General features: G+C 44.2%; 2 protein-coding genes across 3 annotated transcripts; both read right to left on the minus strand.

Moving 5' to 3' along the window:
* Nucleotides 1-678: 678 nt before the first annotated feature.
* Nucleotides 679-4123, minus strand: LOC144714898 (tubby-like F-box protein 10). Its single transcript, XM_078589701.1, has 4 exons — nt 3706-4123; nt 2179-2266; nt 1595-1718; nt 679-1527 (listed from the first exon to the last, which is right to left on the minus strand). Exons 1-4 carry the CDS (start codon nt 4033-4035, stop codon nt 864-866), a joined length of 1206 nt encoding a protein of 401 aa, XP_078445827.1. The 5' UTR covers nt 4036-4123; the 3' UTR covers nt 679-863.
* Nucleotides 4124-11170: 7047 nt separating this feature from the next.
* On the minus strand, nt 11171-13999 carry LOC144714923 (carbohydrate esterase, putative (DUF303)). 2 transcript variants are annotated; one of them, XM_078589732.1, is made up of 3 exons: nt 13450-13999; nt 13198-13346; nt 11299-11489 (listed from the first exon to the last, which is right to left on the minus strand). In XM_078589732.1, exons 1-3 carry the CDS (start codon nt 13987-13989, stop codon nt 11447-11449), a joined length of 732 nt encoding a protein of 243 aa, XP_078445858.1. In that variant the 5' UTR covers nt 13990-13999; the 3' UTR covers nt 11299-11446. The 2 variants fall into 2 exon arrangements, with proteins under 2 accessions (XP_078445857.1, XP_078445858.1); XM_078589731.1 differs by lacking the exon at nt 13198-13346 and having other exon boundaries at nt 11171-11489.
* Nucleotides 14000-18054: the final 4055 nt, after the last annotated feature.

An 18054-nucleotide genomic window follows, 5' to 3' on the forward strand; every position in this document is an offset into this window, starting at 1 on the left:
CCATCCTTCTGGTGTACGTGGATGACATTATTATTACGGGGAATGATTTGCAAGCCGCGGCTTGCGGCTGCGGCTTGCAAGGGGTAGCCTGCGGCTGCAGCTTGCAAGGTAGCGTCCTGTGGCTGTGGGTCGTCTGTGGCTGCGACTTGCGTTTCGACCTAACGGGTGAGCAAACAAGCTTTGGCTTGTGAGCAACCCAGCAACGGAGCTGATCCTGGTGGATGAACTAGAAGAGCAATGGCTCTGATACCATCAAGAAACCCGGAGGAGAGAGATGGGTTGAGAGAGAAACTGAAAATGTTCTCATTAGGTTTCAAGGTTCCATAACAGAAGTACATATAAAGAGAGTATGGGAGAGAGATAGAGCAAAGCAGAGGTACATAAGGAAAAATAAGGAGAAACAACATATTCAACGCACCGGAATGCTCTAATCGTAATCATCAAGAAATTGCTATATCAGTAGGTAGTCAGTGCAATTTAGTTGATCTTGGAAGGAACGGACATCAAAATAGGGGGATCCGTGAGTGGACAAGATTATTCGCTTCTGCGAATTGACGTAAGATTCTTCTTGAATGTCTTGCAAAGGGAAAGGTCTTACTTATAGTATCTCCTTTTCAAGCCAAAGTGGCCCATTCTAAAGAGTTCTCGTCTTACTCTTTCTCTAATAGAGCCTTGGGAGGTTGCAAAGGGAAACACTATGCTGCAAATTCTTACAGATGATAGCTTACAGAGTACAAAACACCAACATACATAAAGATTACAATAGAAACAAGGGAGGTGAGCTCCAAGAACAGAGCCGAACATTCCCATCTCTGCCACTGAATTATGCACAGAACACGAGCCAAGATACTTACTCTGCACGGTCACTCGCAGGCCAGCTTCGTGTCGAAGCTACTCAGGCAAATGGCAAAGGCTTGGAAGGCAGAGAGGGGGTACCGATAGTCCATGGTGAAGAGGTCCTTGCCGATCTTGCCGAACTGTAGAATCGTCTTGTCCAGCTCGCTCGCCTCTACCATGCCGCCGCCGGGGTCGTTGGCCGCGACCAGCTGGAAGTTCTTCACCGAGGCGACAGTCACCCGGCCACGGAAGTTCAAGCACCAGCACTGAAGCTGCTCATGCCACCTCGGCGCCTTATTTTTCAGCACCAGCGGCCCACACTTGTCGGCCGCCGCCGCTGCCGCCTCGGCAAACCGCCAGCTCTCCATGAACCTGGCGCTGTCGTCTATCCTCACCGAGGCAGCGGCACCGCGCTTCTCGTCTGTTGGAGCACACGGCACCGTGCTCGTGCCAGCGGTGGTGACGACAGAGGCAGGGATGGAGTGCATTACACAGCGCATGCGGCGGGGGCCTCGGCTGCCGAGCATGTTGAGCTCGTAGGAGATATGGGCGACGCCGAAGCTCAGAGATGGCACCTTTGGCGAGACCTTGCGGCTGTGGAAGCGGCGGCTGGACCGGCTGGACGAGGCTGCAAGGCCCGGGGGAGGATCGGTGTCGTAGATGGCAAACTTGGTCCCCAAGAAGTTGGATCTGGAGGCATTGTTAGTCCTCTGAGAAGGTCATGAAGACGAGGGGGAGATAGAAAATTTTTTATTACCTCAGCTTGCCGAGATAGCTCACGCTGTTGCGCGAGATGTCGCTGGACGCGGAGGATATGAAGTATTCTGTGTGGGTTGGCCGCCGGATCTTGCGGGCGGCAAGGAGGAACTTTCCCCCACTATCTGGATTGAAAAAACGCCGACAGAAATGGATATAGTCCTCAGAGGTGAAGAATATATAAACATTAAAAGGTTAAACAGGAAGGTGTAATGTTCTAACCAAAATGCAATTATACCCCTCAGCATTCAGAATTTTGATTTAATAATTATTTGATAAAAACGATGCCTTCATTAACCAATACTTGGACTTTTAATTGATGGTAAATTCAGAGAGTCACCATGAAATAATAAAATAGTTTCACAAATATTTTTTTCCTGTAAATTAGAATTTAATGTTAATACATCATTCGTTATAATGAAGGAAATACTTCCAGAGAATCACACCAAGAATGTTTTATCAAACCATCAAGTGGAGAGGGAAAGAATTATGCTAAAAAGTTCTAGTGACGAGGAAAGAATGGAAGATTTAAAAGAAATATTATCATGCCTTGGTTTGTAACTGAGATTATTTTCAGGTGCTCACCTGGATGAAGTCCCAAGAAAAGCTGGTAGGTTGAAGATGATTTGTTCCTCTTTATGAAGCATTGGATAGTTGCATTGCGAAATCCAGGCTTCATTTAAAATTTTAAAAAGGCGGAATTATCAGCATAACCACCAAATATCGTAGCCAGACAGATTCAAAAGGAAAGCAGAGATTCTAAAAGCGACAACAATGAGCAAGCATGAGTAAAGTATTGAACTGACCATGGTTACAAAAGAGAAAATTGTGAAATCTCATATACCAAGACACTCATGTTGACATAAATCTAATGAAATCAAAATGAATTTAAAATAAAATTAGAAGAATAACTGCTAGAAAGAGTATGGATGACTCCTGCACTTCCTCATCAAGATCTTGAAGGATTAAAGTAATAAATAAAGCAGTGTAAAAAATAAGCAATATAAACAGCCAGAGAGTCACGAGGAAGTCAGAGTTTCAAAAGACAACGACAATGAGCAAGCACAAGTAAAATTTCCACTTCCGAAGGCTAATTCACAATAAAAATAATTATAATATAAAAATTTGATCGACACTGGAACAGATTTACGAAAAGCATCAGCCCGGTATTGGGTTTTTAAAGGACATGCCCTTTATAAGTGAAGCGCAGTCTACAAAAAAAAAGGAGTGATCATCCTCTCGAACCAGCCGGATTGATCTCTCTCGCCCTCTCCACAGTTGGGCTCCCTCCCTCCTTTAATCTCTCTCCCTCTAACTCCTTCCCAGCAACAAATGACTGTTCCTTTGCAAGGCAGCGGGATTAACTCCATTTTTGCGACGTCTCATTCTGCAGATTTATTCTTCCAATCCGTTCCTCTCCTCTCTCTCTATTGTTGCATCTACATTTAGAATCTGGACTTGCATTTCCATAGAAGAATTTGATGTGATACGCATGAGTGCATTCAATACGTACCCGTGAGAGCATCAGACTTTCGAATAAATCTCGAGAATTATTGCCAAGAAAGTAAACCTTATAAGGTAAAACAAAGAAGCCAGAAAAGAAAAAGAAGATACAGGGCCCACAGAGATTGACTGCAAGAGACTAGCTACTTGAAATGACGGAGAAAAATCGTAGGTGTAATCCCCCTGGCACTCTTTTTACAGTCAATATATCTCTCTTGAGGCAGTAATTAGAGTATTCGAGTAGAACCGGGAAATATGAAGCTCACTTCGGCGGATATGCGAATAAATCATAAAAAAGAATTTATTCTTAATTCAGTTAGTATTTACCTTCAATTTTCCATGTACAAAACAAAGAAGAGAACAATATTATTATGTTTAAGCAGAATTACTGCAATCAAACGTGACAAGGATTCGAGCAGAAACGGAAAAAAAGCAGCACAACTTTGGTTGATAAACGAATCAACCATCAAAAGCTGCCAACATTTATCCTAGCCACAACCAGTATTCCACTTGACGGCCATATCCACAAAACAAACAAGAGAACGAGGTTAATCCGTTAAAGCAGAATCACTAAAATCAAGAGTAAGCGCGATCAAAAATCTAGGTCACCTGCTTGAGCGAAACGGGAAACGTGATCTTGCCGCTGATCTCGGGAACTCCGACGACTTCCTTGCAAATCCGCCGCCATGATCTACAAACTGAGCCACAGACCACCACATTCCGCCGGGACGGCCAAGTGATCTCGCTCTCCTCCAGCCGGCCAAAGACCTCTCTCAGGAGCTCCGGCGGCAGTCCCGCCCAACTTCCAGACTCCTCCTCCGCCGAAATCTCATCCACCGGATCAGAAATCGAGATTCTTTCCTGAGATTTCCTCCGCGTAAAGAATCTTCTCCGCGAAATGCTCCCCAGCCCGTCCCGCACGATCTCCTTCCAGCTCATCGCTCCATCAATGGCGCTTCTAGGGTTTCGCGCGCGCTCTTTCTCTCTCTAACTCCTTTCTCTCTCTTCTGCTTCTGTTTAGCTCGAAATCGGGCTGGGGACCGCGCTTTATACCTGCGAGCCGGACTGGCTGGTCCAGCGAAAGCTCGAAGCGGGCTCTGTCCACCGTCCATCTGGTGTTCCCTGGATCGGACAGTCCAAATTCGTCTGTTGTGGGACCCACGTTTCCCACGCTTTCCGACAAAGTCTCTGCCAGTTATAATTGAGAGCGTTGATCTTCGTAGTTTACTCGATTTAAATGGTATTTATTTTTTACCCCCCTCATTTTGGAAATTCGTGATGTTAGTATATGCAGCATAATTAATATTTTTACCGGTATGCAGTTAATGAATGCGGTACTCCAGACTTCAATAAAATATAAGAATTTACCGTATGTTGAAATCTTTTGATTTAGACTTTTAATATTCTATTTCAAAATTAACTACGGGCGAATCAATAGTTGTCTTCATTGCTGAGTTCAAAATTCGTTAAATTGGGGGCCAAATGATTTAATCTACTAAGCTTTTTGAGGATATAAGCTATATCATATTGCTGGTGAGAATTATTTATTATAAAATGTAATTTAAATATCCATTTTTGTTTAAAGTAAAGTATTTCAATTATATATGTCTGTCAGATTATGACTAGATCAACCAACCATGCCATCAACTGAGAAGGTACTCATAACTTTGAAATTTCCAAATTATATTTAGGCTATATCATATTGCTGGTAACAATTATTTATAATAAAATGTAATCTAAATGTCCTTTTTGTTTATAAAATAAAGTGTTTCAATCATATATGTCTGTCAGATTATACTAGATCAACGAGCCATGTGATCAACTGAGAAGGTAATCATGACTAAGAAATTTCAAAATTATATTTAGAAAGGTTGCATGAATAAACACATTGCAACATGAGAAGAAGACTATGAAGGCATATTTGTTATTTTTTGCAATAGTGGGCAAAGAAACCCAATAAAATCATTGAATTTTATCTAAAGAATCAAAAATGAATTGTATAATAATGTTCAATTCAATCATTTTTCATGTAAAGATCTTGATTTTTCTTTGAGCATTATCCTGCTAGAAATTGTGAAATATTTCAATCCACGTAGACTCGTCTTGATGTCGAACGTCGTCGACGGCATCATCCGACGAGTAATTCCGTAACAGGAATGTAACTATGCGAATGCAAATGACCTAGCTGGAGTGTACATGCAAATCCGACTTATGGGAATTCACTGAGTTCCGAGCTCTGGGGCAGGCGACCGATGACGGTGACCTCCTGACCCTCGTTGGAGCGACAACGGCGACTACGGCGCCAAACAGAATAATTTTGTAGGGGCTCGTACGTAACGGACGAGTTGGCCCGTGCCTAGGGAAACACTTAATTCATAATTTTCTCGATAATTTGCTCTCACCTAAACTAACCCAAGCACGGTGGAGTGCAGTCGAAAATATACTAAAGAAAGTAATATAACTGACAAACAAAAGGGAACGACATACCTCGTAAGTGGCGGTGTTCATCGTCGGAGAATTCATCAGTGCACAGACCGAGACAGGCAGGGAGGGGGTGGCGTGCCGTCGACGGTACGGCTTGGCTTGACCGGCGGCAATGTCACAGCGCGCGAGCAGTAGGCGGGGCAAAGGCAAGGAGAGCGAGGATACCCACGGCGAGATGGCTCAAGTGACAGTTGAACTCGACGAGTGCAACGTAATGATGGATGGTGCGAGTGGAGACAGTCAACAGTGGCGAGCGGCAACGACGGCGCACGAATCTGGGCAAATGACAGCAGCGACTCGTGCAAGCAATAAGCGATAAGACCGCCATAGGAAATGGACAATCAGATGGCCTGGCTTCGAACAAGTTAGAGCAGCTTCTAGATCAAAGAGTGTCACAAGACACTCCTTGAGCGTGACAGCGGCTCACGTGGCTTGGGTCATGCCACACGACGGCCTGGGCAGAACAATCGCTCCTAGAAACACGGCAGTCGTAGCGGTGCTTCAACATCAGGTGGTTGGGCAGCACGGCGGTGCTGTTGAAGAGGGCCTGGCCGTTGGCTTGGTGAAGATTGTCGGTGAGAAGATGCTTGTTCGGTTGACTGGGCAGTTCTGGTCGGGGTTGAACTCATGAGTGCAGATGAACATTTCGTCGGATGAATCCAGCCGGCAGGGGGGGTTCGTTTGTATCGATTGGCGGATGTGCCAAAGAACTTATCGATCGCGGATATGCCAAAGAGCGTATCGATCGAACCTGGGATGTGCCTAATGAAAGTACCGATCAGCGCTCGGAGCAGTTACCGCTGGCTGTCCGTCACCGCAGACAGGAAGTTGGCGGGATTGTCCCGTAACCCACCCTAGCGGATGGATGCACGCGAGTGGGAGCGTGCCACGTCGGCCTTGACTGGTCGGATCCCGGTGCTATGCGGAGACTCCCACTAATGTATCTCGGGCGGGATTTATGTTCACCGTGACTCACCGTAAGGAAGCCACGCAATTGACACTCGCCTGCGACCGGATGATGAAGGCGTCGGGGAGGGGAAAGGGGTACCCTTGGAGTTCACAGCTCCCTTGTCATTTAACGCTATCTCTTCTTCTTCCTCTTTATCTTCCCTTCCCTCTTCTCTTCCTTCTCTTCTTCCCTTCCTCTTCTTCCTCTCCTCCTTCTCTCGTGAGACCTGGAAGTGTAACTGCCAAAGAACAAACAACCATATTTGACGCTATCTCTTCTTCTTCCTCTTTATCTTCCCTTCCCTCTTCTCTTCCTTCTCTTCTTCCCTTCCTCTTCTTCCTCTCCTCCTTCTCTCGTGAAACCTGGAAGTGTAACTGCCAAAGAACAAACAACCATATCTGACTCTAGAATCTGCCAAAGGCCCATTACAACAGTTCACATAAGGGGCCCAATAAGGGACCCTTTTACAACACTTAAAATGAAAAAAAATGTAGGGGAAAAACTTAAAACGACTCAAAATAAAACAACAGATAAAATGAGATGATACGGATGCGTCACGACGAGTACGGTGAACTCGTCATGATGCAAATGAAACATGAATTGGACAAACGAAACGAAAAATTAAACATGAACATGTGCACGGATGTGCTCTACCCACGGTATTTAAACCCAGGTGTCTTCACGGATGCTTTGGCATGCCGGTCGTGTGGCGCGCGAGCCGGCGGATTGCCGGTGACGATGATAACAGCTTCGATGATGTGGCGGCAATCCCGGGAGGGCGTTCTCCATCACGTCTACACTCATGCGTATTGATTGTGTTATTTGATTAGTCAAATAAATCAGTATTTGTTATAAGCTTTTATTAAATGGTATATGTTATCTTCAAAATCAAGTCCTATATTACAAGGTCTAAGAACATAAATGAACTGTCTCTGTGATCGAGAAAATATTAGGTACTAATTCAACATATTCAAGTCCAAAAGTATTTATATATTTAATAAATGATATGCAATGTGTTTAAAATAAGGTGTCCATTGATGAATATGGGTTTTACTACATTTTAGAATTCATTTCAGAATCATTTCGGAATCGATGAAACATTATTTGAAATATTAACACTGTCAAAATGCAAATGACCAAGTAATTATTTTTCACAAATTAAGCTATTTATCTATTCTCTACATTACATTATAAATCGTGATAGAATATTCAACAAATGAATCAAATTAGGTTTACTTGGATCAACAAATACATATTCAGACTTTCTTATGATTATTTTTAGATGTTCAAGGGTATCTTTTTGCTCCACGTGAGGTTATAGAATTTTTATAAAAACAGAACAAATGACCTATAAGAAAGAAGCATTTCAGGATTTTATATTTTTATAATAAAAAGGTAGATAGGTAGTGTAATTCGTCATTGCCCTTCTTTCATAAAACAAAATGTTTCTTTCTTACAATGAAACATAAAAGTCGTGGGAATAATTACCTTGTGGTTCTTCACCTATTTTGTATCCAAATGCAAATAGGTTATTGGATACAATAATAACAAATGGAGGGGATGTGAATTATCCTGACATTGTTAAGTGAATAACCAAGTCCTTACCCCTTCATTAAACATCAATTATTATATAATGTGTTGTTCAGAAATGAGCTCTAGTTTTTTATTTGTTGCCGAAACATAGATTTGACATGACTTGGTCAGTGCCAATAATCTTGAGGATGCAAGCAGCATCATATTGTTCGGGAGAAATATTTATAATTGAAGGTAATTCAAATTTCCATCTTTTCATCAATGAACTTGTTTGAGTCATATATGCATCTCAAATAACAACTTGATGAAACTGAAGTGTGATGAACCAAGAATATATGCAACACGTTGGATATAAGATAAACAATCCAAATTAAACAATGAACAAAAAACATGCTTATCATATTATGGTGATTGTTTTGTACATGAAATGGGCACGGCTGATATAAATTATGGGGAAGCTAAACACAAAATAATTAACATAACTCATCGAATTCAAAGCCATATATGCTTGTTTACCTTGGACAGAGTATCAGACAAAAGCCCCTTCGAAGGGGTTAGACATGGAGTCTCATATAAATAAAACTGATGGCGAGGACGCCAATGCATCAGCCCGGGACACGTCACCGCAGGCAGTCGGGGTCAACACAGACGTTACGGATCCAAAGATGAAGTCAACAGAAGTCAACCCACCTCGGTCAACAGGAGTCAACGAAGAAGTCAACACGCCACAACCGTCGTCCGCCACGTCACCACCCGCGCACGTCTCCACGCGCGTCATGACACGACGCCAAAGGCAGATCCACAACTGCCCTTTGGCGTGACGTGATGCACGTTTTCCCTTGCGTGTCTTATTTTCTAGTTATTTTCTCTTTCCTCCAAGGCCTATATAAGGTCATTTGTTTCAAGAACTCATTAGGCAATCATAAGTCAAGAAGTGAGTTCTCCTGCCAACTCTTCTTGGAGGATGGCCCTACCCTCATCTTGCCCTAACCTTCCCGTCGCTGCGTCATCACCGCTGCCGCCGCCACCGCCGCCGATGCGCCGCCATTCGTCATCACCGCTGGCGCAGCCGCTGGTCACACGCCAGCAGCCGCGGTCACGCCGCGACCGCCGACGCCATCGCGTGCCATCCCCAGCGCCGCGTGCGCCTCCACGCCGCGATCGCTGTGGCGCTGCGCGCCGCCGCGGCGCCTCAAGCAGCGCGCCTTCGCGCCGGGTGCGCTCGCCTCCAGCGCGCAGCGCGCTCAGCGCTCCAGCCGCGCGCTGCTCCGTGCTGCTCCGTGCGCTCCGCGCACCCTTCGCGCGCTTCGCGCGCGCGGGAGTTCGTCGCGCCCGACCCGGCGTCCCCGCTTCATAACGTCAACCAGGGCCGGACAACGCCCGGAGTGCCCGTTCCAGTATCACGCCGCCTTCGTCGCCACGAGCAGAATTACCTGCAGCCTTTACACGCACTACGGTGCTGAGGTATACCTGAACCCTGTGGTGTCGGCGTGTTCTCCGCTCAGTATTTTCTCGGGAAGTTTCCACCGCCGTCAGAATTAGACTTGGATTTCCTCTTCTTCTCTCCTTTTCTCGAGTGTTTCTTCGCGACGTGAATTCGAGGTATTGATTTCGGTGCTTAGGCATCGTCGCGGTGGGGGAAGACAGTACTCCCGCCCTTGATAAGGGTCGGAGCTGCACCACCAGATTTCATCGGTTTTAAGTCCGAGAATCGACCGTGATTTCTGTGGATTGTTTTATCCCTTAACCCATTCCTACCCATAGCCTCGTCATCCGCCTTAAATCGTCCATCCCATAGTCGTCCTACGTCAAAAACACAATACTTTCTTTGTGGAAGTATACTTGCAGCTGCAAACCATTTGAAGGGATTTGGTGGTTTGATATAGTACATGGTTTTTAAGAACATTATAGGGAGGATGGCCCTGTGGACAACATTAAAATCTTATAATTGATTAAAAACATTCATGTATGATTGTTTTTTTTATTCTTATAAAATTAGATAATAATTTAAAGATAACACGTAAGCGCCCCATCAGGAGTAGGTACTAAAGGAACGCACACTGCTTTCCCATCAACATATAGAAATAATTATGACAAGCAGTACTTAGTTAAACAACATAAAATTATGAGAATGTTAAGAATAACTCATTTATAGTTTGTTTATTAATCCTAACTTAGTATCTAATTAACATTATACATTCATCATTTGAGTTGATTAATGCTCAGAATAACCAGTGAGTTAAGCTTGAACACAAGAGAGCTTTGGGACATTAATCTGAGGTATGGTTCGCAAGGACGATGAGATGAGCATATAACTTAAAAAATAATATTATATTGGCATTGATAGAGTGTAAATCAAAATTGGGCGTAAAACCCATTTTGAGGATATAATTTGGGGAAATTAATATACTCATAAGGAACTAAGATAATAGATGCCATACTCGGACTTTAGTGACCATTATTCCAAATATAATTTTTTATAATGAACCCAAAGCTTTCTTATATGAGTTTTCTTATGTGAAGAATTTATTTCACTATTTTAGCACTCTTTCTAGTTCATGGAAGCCATACTCGGACTTAACTCTAAGAAACATTCATTATATCAATGGTAGGATACACAATACACTCATAGGGATCACTAAGGTAATGATAGGATTCATCAAGAGTGTTTTGTTTGACCAGATAAATAATTGGGATCCAGGTATGGATGAGACACTTAAAATGCCTTCATAATCCAGGTAATTTATTAATTTAACGTAACTTATTTTCATCCCTTTTTTCATTCCCCTTAACCTCATACCAGACCGTGTGCAGTTATATTACGGAATCATCTATTTTTAATATACTAGGTTATCTTGTGCTTATCAACTTTATCATTACCACCTAAATTTCCACACTATATTTAGACAAACAAATAAAGCTTCTTGTCTCACAACAGATTTTTCATCACCGCTAGTTAAAAAGAAGTAACCAAAAGAATCAGTTTTTGAAACTAAGATTTCGATTTTCTAACATTCCTTGGTAGATAGAATGACCTTGAGTTGTTAACATCAAAATGAGTTCTGAAAGATCAGCATAGAAGATTCTCTTCAAAGAGCTAACACTATATCATACAAACTCATAAGCCACTTTAATTCAAAGAAAATGACTATGAAGAAATTTGAATTGGATGCCAAGATAACCCAAAAGAAGAGCAAAATGATCAAGGATCATTTTCCTCAAGAGGAACATGAGAAAGAAAATTATCCACATACTTCTCGGCCATCATCCTCCCAAGCTTGACCTGCGCAGGTGTAGAAAGATGAAGATGATCCTCATTGAGCTGTAGACCCTTGGCGTCCACGCAAACCACGTGTGGAATCGTCATGCCCAGCTGTGCGCTTCTCACCTTCTCCACCCACTTCCCTTCCCCCGAGCAAATTGCCACCTGCAGAATTTCATCAAATTGTTGATATTGGTCTAGTTGACTAGCCACATTGGCCAAGATGTAAAGACCATTATCATCATTCCTAAGTCGTCAACGACGAATGCACATTACGGTTTACTGATGATAAGGAGGCAATATAGTTCATCCCCTGTAAAAGGAAAATGTCATTAGGGCTTCCAAGGAAAGCCCAACCCCTGGATGTGAAGAACTTTATGGTCATTCTGAGGTCAACGACGACCAATTCACATTAGACTCTATTGGCTCTAGGGAGGCATTATGGTTCATTCCTTATAAGAGGAAAATGTCAAAAGGGCTTTTGGGAAGAGGCCGCCTAGATGTGACGAGCATTATTATCATTCCTAGGTAGGCTATGACTGCACATTAGTTTACTGATGCTGAGGAGGCATTATGGTTCGTCCCCAAAAAAAGGAAAAGTTCATTGAGCCTTCGGGGAGAGCCTGTCTAGACGTAAAGATCATTACTGCCGTTCCTGGGTCGATGACGACGACAACTGCACATTTGGGTTTACTGATGTCAATGAGTCTTTATGGTTCATCCCCTAGAAAAAGGAAAACTGACATGGATGTAGAGAGCATTATCATCATTATAATGCACTAACATGGATGGGGCAGTTATTCCATCCATTGACAAAACAATGTCTTGTCCGGGAGACGGGACAAATGATGGGATGTAGAATTATATGTGGGTCTCCAGATGGTATGATTTTTTGCCATACTCGGACTTTCGTGACCATTATTCCAAATATAATTTTTTATAATGGACCCAAAGCTTTCTTATATGAGTTTTCTTATGTGAGTGAATGCCGAGTGGGGCCTGAGTGGGAGTCGAGCAAGAGCTAAGAGGGAACGAAAAGGCAGAACCCAGAGCACAAGAGGGAAAGCCGAGCTGGAGCATCAGACAGGATGAGAATGTCCCATCCTGGAGATCAGACAAATGATGGGACGTACAATTGTACAATTATATGCAGCTCTCTGAACCCAATGAAGAAACTATTTGGTCCGGCGACCTTGGAACACAGACGGGGCAGTTTCTTCGCCCCTTAGGGGTCAAGTAGGAGCCAAGAGGGAAAGCCGAGCCGTAGCCGAACTTTCATAAGGGTGACTTATTTTTCTCATCTCCGGGCATCAGACTGGATGAGAATGTCCCATCCAAAAATCAGACAAATGATGGGATGTACAATTGGACAATTGCACTCATCTCTCCAAACCCAATGAAGAAACCATCCGGTCCGGTGGCCATGGAAGACATACGGGACAGTTTCTTCGCCCCTCAGGGGTCAAATAGGAGCCAAGAGGGAAAGCCGAGCGGGAGCCGAACTTTCATAATGTCTGTGACGGGACGGGATGGTTTGGACAAACTTCTAAAAATTGGGACGGACTATCTTCATCCTATCCCATCAACTGTCCCTGTCCTGGATGATTGTGCACCATATATAATCACAATTCCTAGGAAGAAGTATAGTGCGGGGACGTGGACGGTTCGGGATGAAATTCGTCCTGTCCTACGTCCCATGTTAGCATAGGGACGAAGGACGGGACGGTTTTTCGTGCGCGGACAAAAAAACCGTCCCGTCCAATAATCCTGGGACAATTTTTCGTTCCGAAATTTGTCCCGGACGAAAAAATATATTATATATTTTTAATATATTATAAATTGTCCTGGCGAATCCACGTGGCAGCATCTCAACCGTCGGATGTGAATCCAGGGGTTTCCCATCCAAATTCCTCCGGAGACCTCCAGACGGACGATTTTTTCGTCCCAGAATTCGTCTTTGCCCCCGGACGAGACGATTTTCTCGTCCGGGGGAGAAAAAACTGTCCCATCCGCGTCCCGGATCTATACCGTAGAAGCAAAACGTCAGTATAACGTCATTAGAGCGTCAGTAGAACGTCATTAGAAAAGGAAAACGTCATTAGAGCTTCTGGGGAGGAGAGCCTGCCTGGATGACGGGAAGAGAAGGCAAACCCAGATCAGATCTGAGGTCGGAGACGAGCTTCTCCATGTTCGATCCGTAGGCGGACGCGGACTCGCGAGAGGAAGCGTCGCTCTCGCCCTGGAACCAGAGCAGGGCCTTCAACTCGGCCCCCCATTGGAGGGCTTCTCTGGCGCGACCCACCATTCTCTCGTAGAGCTTCTTCCCCTTGGCCCAGTCGGCAATGGCGGTGCCGCCGACGGCGCAGGGGACGAGCCCGATCGGGCGGGGGGAGGCGGAGAGAAGGGCGGAGGCGAAGGGCATGGCGGGGCCGACGCCGCAGGTCTTGGCGGCGTCGATGTCGGCGTGGATGGGCTCTTCGGCGAGGGTCCAGCGGGATTGGGCGGAAAAGCGGAGGATTTGGGGGCGGGGACGGCACTCAATTGGCACGACGCCGTCCCAGCGACGGTGCGCGACGCCGCCGCGGCCGGCCATATTGCTCTGCCCCGCGAGCAGGAACACGTCGCCGGGAGGAAGAAGATCGACCTCCTTCTCTTCTTCTTCCATGGCCGATTCTCCTACCTGGAACAACCCCCCAACCTCTCTTTTAGGGTTTGACGACTTCCGGATCGTCCTGGACGGGGACGAAGGACGGGACGGGATGGATTTCGTCCTGATCTACGTCCGACATAATCTCGGGGACGAAGGACGGGACGGATTTTCGTCCACCGACAAAAAATCCGTTCCGTCCAATTATTTCGGGACGATTATTCGTACCGTCCAGTCCTCCTGGGACGAATTGTTTTCGTCCTGGACGAAAAACGCTCTTCTGGCAGAGCCCCGACCTCCGCGGCAGCGCTCAAACTTCCCTTCCCCCCTCCTTCCCCGCCTCCCTCTTCCTCTTCAAATCCCTCATCGCCGCCCACGCCCGCAGCGGCCATCTCCCCTCTGCCCTCTCTGTCTTCCTCCGCCTCCCCTCCCCCGACGCTATCTCCTTCAACGCCGCCATCGCCGCCTGCTCCTCCGCCGGCCACCACCGCCGCACCCTCCTCCTCTGCCGCCTCCTCCGCCATGGCCTCCTCCTCCTCCGCCGCCTCCTCTGCCATGGCCTCCCCCTCTCCTCCGCCGCCCTCTCCCCGCTCCTCCCCTCCCTCGCCTCCGCAGATGCCACGTGGCAACATCTCAACCGTCGGATGTGAATCCGGCGGTTGTATGCCCAGATTCGTTCGTCCCTCGTCCGGGGGCCCCGGATGCACAATTTTTTCGTCTCACGGAACGAAAACCGTCCCGTCCGGTGGCCAGCAGACGAATTTTCGTCCCATTAGTCTTCCGGGACGCGGACGGGACGACTTTTCGTCCCGGGACGAAAAAATTGTCCCGTCCGCGTCCCGGAAGTATACCGGTCCGGTCCGGTTTTATGGCATGGACCTAAACCGTACCTGAAGTTCGGTCCGGTTCCAGTCCGGTCTTGTTCGGTCATGGTCCGGTTTGGTACCGAGGGTGGCAAACAAGCAGGGGGGAGGACAGAGGCGTTGTGCATGCGAAGCAGCATCAATGAGCTTTGGGGCGGGTCATCGAAAGGGAGACGGAGAGGGGAGTGGGTAGTATGTGGGATAGGGTCCGGTCTGGTCCGGTTTTTTCGCATGCACCTAAACCTTACCTAAAGTTCGGTCCACTTCCGGTCCAGTCTTTTTTTGGTCCCAGTTCAATTCAGTCTGACCGGTCCCCGGTCGAAAATGTCAAACCCTACTCTCTTTTACATGTCCGGATCGTTCCGGACGTGGACGATGGACAGGACGGGACGAATTTCGTCCCGTGGGACGTCCAGAGTAAGGATGGGCCGGTTTTTTCGTCCGATAAAAAATCGTCCCGCCCAATCATACCGGGATGGTTTTTCGTCCCATCCAGTCCTCCCGGAACGAATTTTCGTCCCGAAATTTTATGTTTTATATATATTAATATATATATTTTCTAAGTTTTTTAAGGGAAGTATAGAGGAAAGAGAATGCAAATGGACATATGTATGATTAATTCTGAGATCTCAACCGTCGGATGTGAATCCGGTGGTTTTTCGTCAGTATCCATCCGTCCATCATCCGAGACAGCTGGACGATTTTTTCTGTCCCGGGATGAAAAAAACATCCCACTCGCGTCCATGAACTATATCCCTCTTTTATTGTAAATAATTGTCACCAGCAATATGATGTAGCTTATATCATTGAGAAGCTTGGGGGGTTGAATAATTTTTTACCCCAATGGAAAGAATTTTGAACTCAGTGGTAAAGATACATATTGATTCGGCCTTAGTTACTCTTGAAATAGAAGTTTAAAAGTATAACTCAAAAGAGTTCAACATTAAAAGTCTAAAATACTTATATTTAATTGAAGTCTGGAGTAGGGAAATGCACATCCCGGACGTGATGGGACGGATGATGATTCCCCCCCCCCAACACCCCTCTTTTATTATAAATAATTGTCACCAGCAATATGGTGTAGTTTATATCCTCAAGAAGCTTGGTGGGTTTAATAACTTTTTACCCCAATTGAACGAATTTTGAACTGAGCAGTAAAGACACATATTGATTCGCCCATAGTCAATCTTGAAATAGAAGATTAAAAGCATCACTCAAAAGATTTTCAACATTAAAAGTCTGAAATACTTATATTTAATTGAAGTCTGGAGAAGGGAAATGCATGTCTTGGACGTAATGGATGACGATCCATGACAGACGGTGATGCGATGAGAGTTTCGTCATGTTGCCATCCCGTCACATGTCCACAGATTTTGGAAAAAATTGTCATGTTTGCATCACGCGTCCCTCTTTGCGGTGTCCCGTCACATCCCTGTCACTGGACGGCGTCACTGTCATGTGTGATGGGAAAAACATGGAGGAGAATTTTCTATGGTTTTTGTTAGGGAAATAGGGAGAGAGAATGGAGGGCATATCTCCAATTATTTTTGGGCAGCGTCCTTTTGCACGTGCAAATTAATGCAGAGACTTTTCTGCAAAACGCCAAGAAATCGAGTTAGGAAATCTCGGACGTCGTAAAGCTTAAATATAATGATTTTAAGCCATTTTGGACATTTTTAAAGTTTTTAAAAATCTGTCACGGCCGTCATCTGTGACCAGTTATTATGGTATATAATTATCTTGGATAAAATCCTCGATCTTTAAATATTTCCCAGTCTTTCTTCAAAAGTCAACCATAAGCACTAGATTGACCTCAAAATGGTCTTATACTCGATGATACTTGAGATCCCACATTTTGTTACCAAACTGCTTAATATTAATTATAAGTGTGAGTTTCTTGTGTGGTATCTAGGCTGATTTATTTCTGAGTTACCTACCAAATCGATCTGATTATATGAATATATACGTCATGAATAATTTCTAGAGGTTTATTGACATAGTTGATCCTTCTTCTCATCCTCCTCTTTGAGTGTATAAATTTTCTGGTTATTGAGAAAGGGTTGCCACTGTAAAGGATATACTACCCACTGAAATAAAACTAGGTATAAGATGAATATGAGTAAATTTTACCATATGTTCTTCTCTTTTCACAATTTTACTTTAATATTTTTATTTCACATGTAAATGCTGAAAATATTCTAGAAAATAAATTATTTACTAATTTAGCCTAATTTCTTGGATAGTGATCCACCCATAGACCGTCATGACATGACACTGAAGAATGATTAATTCTTTTGCAATCACCCCCTTTCTACACAATATATTCTGAATAAATTTTCATTGAAAGGATTTCATTATTTTGAAAATTGCAGATTGAGTTTGAAAGGATTACAAACGAATTGGAGAATGTCCTCAAAATTGAAAATCAAAAATTGAAACGATTACAAACGATTGCCCTCAAAATGGGAGAATGAGTTTGGCAAGTGCATAATACTGAATATTCATATCATTATTCCTTTATATCCAGGTGATTGTTTTATCATTATTCATTTATATAAAAAAGAAGCTAAATTCATTCAAAAGACTTAGGGTTTCAGCATAATTTATTCTTTGTGTTAGTTTTCATTCTTCATGGTTGGTTGGCACAATCTTCATCAGAGTTGTACAGTTGAGTTAAGATAGTTGACCTGTATCAAAGTGGAACCCCTGACCTGTCTTCTTGGACTGCTCAGCTTATTTAGGGTGTAGGGTCAAAACACGAGGTTGATCCAACCCAAAGTTAGCAATATTAGATATCAGTCCAGATTGCCATCACTATAGTGGATATATAGTGATGATATTAGATAGCAGTCATGATATTGCCCCATTATGAATGATACCAGATGCCGATGCCAGATATCAGATATTGGTATTTTGTTTTTAACAATGTAACAAGGTAATTCACATTTATATAAGTGTAACTTTTGATTTGTACTAAAATACCCTTAAATAATGGCATTGAACATAACAAATTGATGATTTGAAAATGTGATTAATCAATGTTACATTTATTTTTTGAGAACCATTATTGAAGAATCAACATTACTTGCTAATCCCAAAATATCCAGATTAAAATCATATGCTAGCATCATTAAAATCTAAAAAAATCAATGGATGATGGTCCTTTGTGCATCAATAGGTGCTAATACTTCGAGCCGATTATGGCGTTGCCAATGTTTTT

Source organism: Wolffia australiana, chromosome 18 (assembly GCF_029677425.1).
Source record: "Wolffia australiana isolate 7733 chromosome 18, ASM2967742v1".
NCBI classification, from domain to species: Eukaryota; Viridiplantae; Streptophyta; class Magnoliopsida; order Alismatales; family Araceae; genus Wolffia; species Wolffia australiana.

What these genes read in the sequence shown, in the direction of transcription:
- LOC144714898 (XM_078589701.1), bottom strand. Translation starts at nt 4,035, where the DNA reads ATGAGCTGGAAGGAGATCGTGCGGGACGGGCTGGGGAGCATTTCGCGG. An exon ending in TTCCCGTTTCGCTCAAGCAG is followed by an intron (nt 2,267 to 3,705) that starts GTGACCTAGATT and finishes TTTTAAATGAAG; the next exon opens with CCTGGATTTCGCAATGCAAC. An exon ending in AGCTATCTCGGCAAGCTGAG is followed by an intron (nt 1,528 to 1,594) that starts GTAATAAAAAAT and finishes CAATGCCTCCAG; the next exon opens with ATCCAACTTCTTGGGGACCA.
- LOC144714923 (XM_078589731.1), bottom strand. Translation starts at nt 13,989, where the DNA reads ATGGAAGAAGAAGAGAAGGAGGTCGATCTTCTTCCTCCCGGCGACGTG. An exon ending in CTTCTCTTCCCGTCATCCAG is followed by an intron (nt 11,490 to 13,449) that starts GCAGGCTCTCCT and finishes GAAATTCTGCAG; the next exon opens with GTGGCAATTTGCTCGGGGGA.